Source organism: Lynx canadensis, chromosome E3, assembly GCF_007474595.2.
Source record: "Lynx canadensis isolate LIC74 chromosome E3, mLynCan4.pri.v2, whole genome shotgun sequence".
Classification (NCBI taxonomy): Eukaryota; Metazoa; Chordata; class Mammalia; order Carnivora; family Felidae; genus Lynx; species Lynx canadensis.
In genome coordinates, this window is record NC_044318.1 from 2,560,386 (window position 1) to 2,568,279 (window position 7,894).

The following is a 7,894-nucleotide window of genomic DNA, read 5'->3' on the forward strand; positions in this document are numbered from 1 at the left end:
TCAGGTGCCCAGTGCACAGCTGGGAGCGCGTGGGGCAGGACTCCAGATTCTGCCTCTGTGAGTTTGCTTTCTGCACAGACTGAACTTGACGTTTTCCAGCTCTGGGGATAACAGAGAACCTGAATGTGTCTTCAGGTCCCTCTGCCAAGGTCTTGCGTCGTCCCCATCAAAGCCCCGAGCTTGTCTCCTGTCCAGGCGAAGGACTGGAAACCGCCGGTCATGAGGCTGAGGGCCCTGACGCGGTCCACTGGGCGGGCAGGCAGGAAGCTCTGCGTTGTGAGCCTGGTGCTGTAGGCACAGCACGCCCGCCGTCAGGGGTGTGGGGAGGGCAAGGGCACAGCTTTCTGGGCAGCCAGCCCTGGCCACCCCGCAGGAGGCCAGCGGGCCAGACAGAAGAGGGAGGTGGGTGCCTGGAGTATGAAGCTGCTGGGCCCCCAGCCAGAACCTGGGGCACCGCACGGGGGCAGGCACCACCCCTGATCGCCTTGTCATGCCTCCCTCCCCTACGCCCACCCAGCAGGTCTTTCTGGCATCTTCCATCCTCCCCAGAGCTGGAGGCAGTGGCTGGCTGGTCCCCCCCCCCCCCACTGCCCTTTGGTCACTGGGCCCGACGGGCACAGGGCTGAGCCTGAGGTGCAGCTGGGTGTCGGTCCTGGGGAGCCTGTGCCCTCAGGCCTGCCGGGTGCCAAGGCCCCCATGTGGCTGTGAGCAGACACAGCTCAGCTCCAGCCCCGCCACCACGCACCCGGCCACACTTCTGGAGACAAACCGCACATCTGCACCAGCGTGTGGATGCACCGCCCGTGGGGGGAGAGGGGCAGAGTCGATCTCTGGCTTTGGGGGCTTTGATCTGCACACACACCCCTTTTTCCTCCTCTCCTCCATGCGTCCCGCCTGCCCTGCCTTCTGAGCACCTGAACTCTGGGTGGACTCCTGCCCTTGCACAGGTGCTCCAGGGCCTGGGGCTCAGTTCGGGGTGCAGAGCCAGTCCTGTGACCTCAGGGCCGTGGCCCTTCCTGGGGCTCCCCCAGGGCGGTCATCATGCGCGCAGGGGTGTGGATCTCCATGCTGGACTGCAGCTGAGCGTTGGTTGGCCCCCTCCTCCCTGTGTTGCCTCAAGGTGGGCATTTCATTGCGGGCACCGGCCCCAGCCTGGGTAGGGGGACAGGTTCTGTGTTGGTGCCAGCCGCTCTCTGAGGTGTTCTTCCTGCACCTGCCGGGGCCCTGGTGCCACTGTCCACCCCCTGGCAGATGGCTCTGAGGCACAACTCGCGGCAACGTGACGAGTTGTGTGTGAGCTGTCCCCCGCCCGCCCGGGATGGGAGACGGTCCGTGACAACAGGCAGGTTCTCTGGATGTGACCTGCACACATAACTCGGCTCTCCCTTTAAATCCTCATCTCCGCCAGTGTTTTCTCTTCCACTCTTTTCGAATGTCTGCCCCCGGGGCTGGGTGGCCCGGAGTGTGGGGAGTCCAGAGGGTGGGGACTGTGCCCTAGGGTCACATGCTAGCCACTGTCCCACCCAGGAGCCCCCAGGCTCGCCCTCCCAGCCCAAGTGGGTGGGGTGTCACGGGGGTGACTAGGCCATCCTGGCGTCTGTGGCCCTCCTCCCTGTTAGCCCCAGAGGATCCTGACCAGACCCCGCCCTGTCGCAGAGGCAGGAGAGTGAAGGGGTCCCCGGGCCCCAGAAAGCTGGAACGGCTTGCTAGAGGAGGCAGAGGTGAGGTGGCCCGTCCTACTTGGAAGGGAGCTGGTCTTTGCCTGTCTCCACACTCCCTTCCATCCCGGCCTCTCAGCACAGAGACAGCACAGGGGCCTCCGGGGGCCAGTTAACTTTGAAGCGGCAACCCCACCTCCACTCCGCACGGGGCGTGAGGCTTCCACCCCCAGAGTGGGGTGGTGGGTTCACCCAGGCCTGTCTCCCAGGCTGCAGGGCGCAGGCCAGCCCCTGCCCCCAGCCAGGACGACCCAGACCTTGTCCCTAGGGCCGCCCTCAGGACACCTACAGCCTAGTTCCTGTCGCCCCAACCCTGCTGGGACCTCAGTGCCCCTGCTGCTCCTCCCCGAGGGACGTGTAGCCCATCTGCTCTGGAGAAGGAGCTCGCAAATGCCCTGGTCCCTAGAGGGCCACTGAGCAGCCAGCAGGGAGGTGGGGGCTGTGTGAGCCCTGCCGGGGCCTCTCCTCATCCTTCCTGCTGCTCGGCAGGGACGCGCCCAGACAGAGTGGAGCACGGAGGGGGATTGGTGTTTGTTCCCGCCCTGTCCCCAGGGCCGGTCCCCAGCAGGTGCTTGCTAAGTGGTTATTGATTCATTCCATAAATATCCAGGTCTGCTTTCTTCCCGGCGCCAGGCCCAGGCAAGCCGTCCCAGAGTGTGCGCCAGCAAGCGTGTGTGCACGCACGTGCTTGGGTGTGCACACTGGTATGTCTGCAGGGGGTTGTGTGCGCATCTGCATGAGTGTGCACGTGTGTGCGCAGGGCAGCAGGACACCTGGCCCTGCCTTCCTAGGAGTCCCGTTCAGCCGATGGCTGCCGAGCTCACAGGCAAGTGCAGGTGCCTTTCAGGAATCGGCCCACGTGAGGGAGCTGGCCATCTGGCTACCAGGGGGCCCTGCTGTGGACGCACCTGGGCCGGGCTGCTAACTTGAGGCTGTCTCCCCAGGGCAGCCTGGGGCGGGCCTGAGCAGGGCCGGAGCCGGCTGGGGACCCAAGCTCTGGAGACCTTTTGTGCTGGATTCCTGGTGGTGATAGGCCACGAGAGGGCAGCCAGGAAGGAGGGGTGGGCTGCAGAGTCCTGGGGGCTGGTGAGGGGTTCTGGCTCACTTCTGAGCTCCCGGGGGTCGTGCACAAAAGCACTGACGACCCCAGCTAGTGTGGCCTGAACCCTGGGTCCTGTAGGAGGAAGGAAGTGGGGACGGGCCTGGGCTTGGGCAGGAGGGCCTGTCCTGCTGATGTCCCTGCCCTGGAGTGGCCAGGCCTCCTGTGTGATACCTGGCACAGCTCTGACTGCCCTTGCAGTGTGTGGACTTGGGGTGATTCAGACAGGCAGTGGGGGGGCCGTGATCTCCCAAGGCCCACCTAGCCTACCTCCTTTAGGACCCTCCACTGGGCTCCATTTTTCCTGCTGGTATCTGTTGCTGCCCCCAGGGGCGCCCCTCAATGATTCTCATGGCGAGGACCATGTTGGTAAAGACGCTGAGGCAGTGGTGGGAGCAGGGGAGCTGCCTGGGAGGGGGTCCAGGGACAGGTGTCCAGTGTGCCTCAACCCATCTCCCTGCCCTGAGGGACCAAAGGGCAGCCGGCACTGAGGTTGGGTTTTGTTTTTATTGGAGGATGAACATAAATAAAAAATAACCGGGTATTTGACAGGAAAGGACGGGAGTGCTATTTACAAATGTACACCATGGGCCCCAGGGCTCAGAGGAGGGTGAGCAGGGCCACAAGGGCCAAGAGGGCCACGTGGGCCGCCAGGCAGGGCGCAGAGTTCAGAGCGAGGGGCTGCTGGTCCCGGGGCCCCCGCTTCTGGCCACCCGACCTAGCCTGTTGGAACCGTAATTCTGGAATGATCCGACGGATCCAGTCGTAGTGGGAGGTGACGCGGATGTAGACACCTGGGCGGTTCCGGCGGGCGCAGCCCTCGCCCCAACTGATCACCCCAGCCTGCAGCCATGACTGGGCCACCAGGCACACGAGCGGGCCGCCCGAGTCGCCCTGTGAGGGAAGCAGGGGCCTTGTCAGAGCCTACAGTGGCCCCCGGAGCCTGCCTCTGCAGGTGCACACGCACTCCTCCCTTCGTCCCTCTCCTCAGCTCCTGTAGGAGTGTCCCTGCCCGGTACCCCCACCGCTGCTGCTACCCGCCGGCCGGTCCTTCCCTTTATAGCCTGAGGTGCCCATTTCTCTAGCACCCCCAGACTGCCCTGATTTAACCTTGGAGGGGCTTGTTGAAAGTGCAGGTTCCTGGGCCCCACTGCAGACCAGTATGCCGACTGTGCTGGGTGGGGTCCGGGAGTAGGACCCCACTGCTGGGATGCAGGAGGGGAGGCCCCCCCCCCTGCCGCAGGACCCCACTGCAGGGATGCCAAGCTCTGGTCTGGGCCGTGGCCCCACCTACTGGGGGCCTCCTCCTCCCAGCCAGGCCAGCTCCCAGCTGGACGTGGGCCTAGGGAGCAGGGCTCAGCCCCGGCAGGGCCCACCGCAGCCCCTACCTTGCAGGCGTCCTTCTTGCCCTCGGCAAAGCCAGCACACAACATGTCGTCCTTGATGGTTTTGGGCTGGAAGCCCGACTCGGCATCTTTGCTATAGAGCAAGTTGCACGTGGGTGTGTCGATGATGGGCACAGCGAGTTTCTGCAGGACCCTCGGGTTGGGCAGGCGGTCTGGGGAGGGGGGGATTCAGCCTGCAGTTCAGTGCACAGTCTTACCCAGGACCCCATGGCCCTCGGCTCTTTCCGTCCCCCGTCTCCCCGCTCCCCATGGCTTTCCCTTACCCCCTCCGCCCGTTTGACGAGAGATCCACGTGTACCAGTATCAACAGAATGTCCCCCATTCTCTCCCGGCTCTGCGCCCTTACCTTCCTCACTGGGGCTGCCCCAACCGGTGACCCAGCAGTTCATGCCCGCCTCAAAGACGACCGAGGGGTCAGGCATGCACACGGGGAGGATATAATTGGAGAAGGTCACAGGTGCTTCCAGCTCCACCAGGGCCACGTCAGCACTGGAGGCCATGCCCTGGTACAGGGGGTTACTCTCAACCCGCTTCACCCGGGCGTATACGGCGTGGGGCCCTGGCTTCACCAGTTGCCGCACCCCAAGCAGGACCCGGTACAGGGATGTCTCGGAGGTGCTGATGGGAAAGAAAGAGAGCTGGTGTGAGACCGCCCCTCTAGGGCTTAAAAGAGAGGGGAGGTTTAATAGAGAATCAAAATAGGGAGGGGCTGGGGTTGTTTCTCCTCTAGCAGGTCCCTCCCTCCTGGCCCACCCCAGCGCCTGACCACTGTGCACACTGTCTTCAAAACGTCATCTCAGGGGGACGTGTAGGGAGGTGAGGGGTTAAGGGTGTAGAAGCTGAAGCAGCTAATTCCTGACTTTAATTCCCAGCTCCGCCCTTGGCCAGCCAGATGACCTTGGGCAAGGAACCTAGCAAGTTCTCTGTGACTCAGTTTCCTCATCTGTAAAATGGGGCCAGTAACAGTCCCTACCTGAAAGGGTTGAAAGAGATGTCACCCGCAGGGTACATCTGGGGGCTGGGCCTGGCCGTGCCTGTGAGCCTTGGGCCAGCGACCTACTCGCTCTGAGCCCACGTTTCTGAACGTGAGATGCAAGGCTGTAAAAGAATTTCAGCCCTGCGGTGAGGCAAGAGCCAAGATGCTCAGGAAACCCTGAAGGTCTGGGACCAGGTGGCTCATAGTAGGGTGGTATGGGTGACCTTAGGCTGAGGAGGAGGAAGGGACATTCTGTTCCAGCCCGCGGACTCATCTGTAACCGGAATCCCAGTCGGAAGGGGAGTGTCCTGGATTGGAGGTGTGGGAGGGGGCCAGGGAGGAGGGCCAGGATGTGGGATGAGCCTGCCAGCATTGCAGGGACGGGGCCCCAGGCCTAGCAAAGCGCCTCGCTAGCGACACCAGGGGCGGGGGGGTGGGGGGGGGGACCCCTCCCAGCAGGACCGCGGGCGCGCGCTGGGAGGGCAGACCATCGGCGCTGTCCGAGGTGCTGGAGCCCCGAGGCGCCGGGGAGCGTGGGGGCTGGCTGACTCACTTGGAAAAGCAGTGCGCCGCGGTGAGGACCCAGCGCTCTGTGATGAGGCTGCCCCCGCAGAAGTGGCTTCCGTTGCGCTGGATGCTGACCTGCCAGGGCCACTCGCCCTCCAGGGCGTCCTGGCCACCCACCATCCGGTTCAGCATCCTCGGACGCCCGCAGACTAGGGGACAAGGCCGGGCAGTGCTCGCTGGGGACCGTTTCATCGCCTCTGGTTCCCAACCCCCACCCCACACTCTGTCTTTCATCTTCTGCCCAATCCAGAGCTCTCTTTGCCCTTGACCCACTCTGAGACCTCGGGGCGTGGGTGCCCGGTCAGCCTCTGACACAGGCAGACCCCTCCCAGCTGTGGGAAAGTTCCCCTGCCCTTCACCTCTGAAACAGTGACATCAGACCTCCCTCTCTGGTCATGAGATGTGGAGAGGGTTCAGATAACACATGGAAGGGTCTTACCCCAGGGCCTGGTAAACAGGGGCTCCCGGGAGGACAGCAGGTGTTGGAAGGGCCCCACACAGGGAGGTGACCCTGGGGGCTCTGCTATTGCTATAGCAGAATGGTCTTCGGACTGTGTCCTTGGGTTCTCTGCTCTCACTTTCCCCTGACCTCCTTCTCTGTGTGCCATGCATGCCTCCGCGGGCCCCTGTGCCATCTGCAGGTCAGACCCTCCTGCTCCACTCCTGTCTTGGCTCTAATTCTGCTGAGCTACAGCTTTCCCTTACTTTGGGATTCCCCAGGCCCCACCCTCTGGTTCTGGGTCTCGTTCTGGGTGTGGGGGGGGGGTGTCCAGGGGTGGGATGGGTCTCTGGCCAGTCTTGGCAGCTCTCAGGAAAGCTCCCACTCCTGTCCCCCCATCCAGGGACCTAGGATGCTTACCGCTTGACGCCTCGGCCCCCTGAGTCCCTGGAGGTGAGAAAAAAGGGGGTGATCGGCCATCTTTGTCAAAGCCAAGGTCTGCTTCTCCCCTGCCCACCTCCTCTGCTCCACACCCAGCCTCCTGAGGACACAGAAGGACAGTCCACAGGGGAGCTGGCAAGAAAGGTCAGGGGCCCTGCCATGTTTACAAGCCCAAAGCATATCTGCAGACAGATTGTCTGTAGGGCAGACAAACTCCTTGCCACACAGGAGCCGACTGGGAGAGATGCCAGTGAGGGGACCCCCATCATGGCTTGGCTCTGCTGCCTGGGGCTAGCAAGGCCTCTTTTCCGCTCCTTGGGGTCTGTCTCTCCACACCCTACACCTGTCCCTGTCTGGAAGTTTCCCCTAGAGCAGGCTGGAGCTGTGTGACCTTCACACCCGCGGAGTGCTGCGACGTGAGCCAGCCGGCACCCGGCCACACAAGTGTCTGTGGTTCCAGGGGACTAGAGGGAAGCCAGCCAGTAGCATCACAGGTCAGTTCCCCCAAGATTCTAGACCCCCAAAAACCCAACACCTCCTGTTGTGCAGTTGGAGCCTAAGACACGCCGCTGGGCCATGCTCCCCCGCCCCAGTGAAGGATCGGGCAGAGGGGTCAGAGTAGAAACTTTCCGGGGACCCATCTCCCCAGGATCCATCACCTCCCATGTCTCTGGACACAGGCACAGGGCCCACTACTTGGCCTTTACAGGAACCTCACCCCAGACTTGAGACCCCAGCCCCATGTCAGCAACATGCCAGAAATACCTGCCAGCCTCCCAGCGCCCCCAGCGTATCTGCTTCACTGGGGGCAAGAACCGGGGTGGGGGGTTCAGGACAGCTTCTTCCTACTTCAGCCCTCAGCGTTTTCCCTGCGGGATCGTTTTTTTTTGCGGGGGGTGGGGGGGACTAGAGGGTGTGGCAGCTGTTGTTGCTAAGACTGGCCCTTTGACCAGAAGAGGTAGCCAATCCCATGGAGGGGAGGGGCTACAGGGGCAGGAAATGGTTGTGACCTTGGAGATTTTTACGAGGACCCCCACTCCAGTCTGAGTGGGGCGCTCCCTACTGTGGGGAATGAGGCTTGGCGGATGAAGTATGGCGGGGGGGGGGGGGGGCAGGGGACAGGAGGGGACTGGGCCTGGGGCAGGAGGAGGTGGACGGCAAGAGTGGTGGTCAGGTGGTGGCCTGACCAGGCACAGGCAGGCGTGCGGAGGCAAGAGTGGTGCCTGCCCAGTGATGGGAACAGGAAGT

The 7,894-nt window shown here is 63.2% G+C and overlaps 1 protein-coding gene across 1 annotated transcript; it reads right to left on the reverse strand.

Annotated features, from left to right (window-relative positions):
• Nucleotides 1-3,337: 3,337 nt before the first annotated feature.
• PRSS27 (serine protease 27) lies at nt 3,338-5,910 on the reverse strand. Its single transcript, XM_032591658.1, has 4 exons — nt 5,753-5,910; nt 4,570-4,841; nt 4,206-4,375; nt 3,338-3,711 (listed from the first exon to the last, which is right to left on the reverse strand). Exons 1-4 carry the CDS (start codon nt 5,896-5,898, stop codon nt 3,418-3,420), a joined length of 882 nt encoding a protein of 293 aa, XP_032447549.1. The 5' UTR covers nt 5,899-5,910; the 3' UTR covers nt 3,338-3,417.
• Nucleotides 5,911-7,894: the final 1,984 nt, after the last annotated feature.

Bases quoted from the DNA above. Each gene is read 5' to 3' on its own strand.
- PRSS27 (XM_032591658.1), bottom strand. From the start codon at position 5,898: ATGCTGAACCGGATGGTGGGTGGCCAGGACGCCCTGGAGGGCGAGTGG. The intron at 4,376-4,569 runs GTAAGGGCGCAG...CCCCCTCCCCAG, and splicing joins GGGCAGCCCCAGTGAGGAAG to ACCGCCTGCCCAACCCGAGG. The intron at 3,712-4,205 runs GTAGGGGCTGCG...CTTCCCTCACAG, and splicing joins GCAAGAAGGACGCCTGCAAG to GGCGACTCGGGCGGCCCGCT.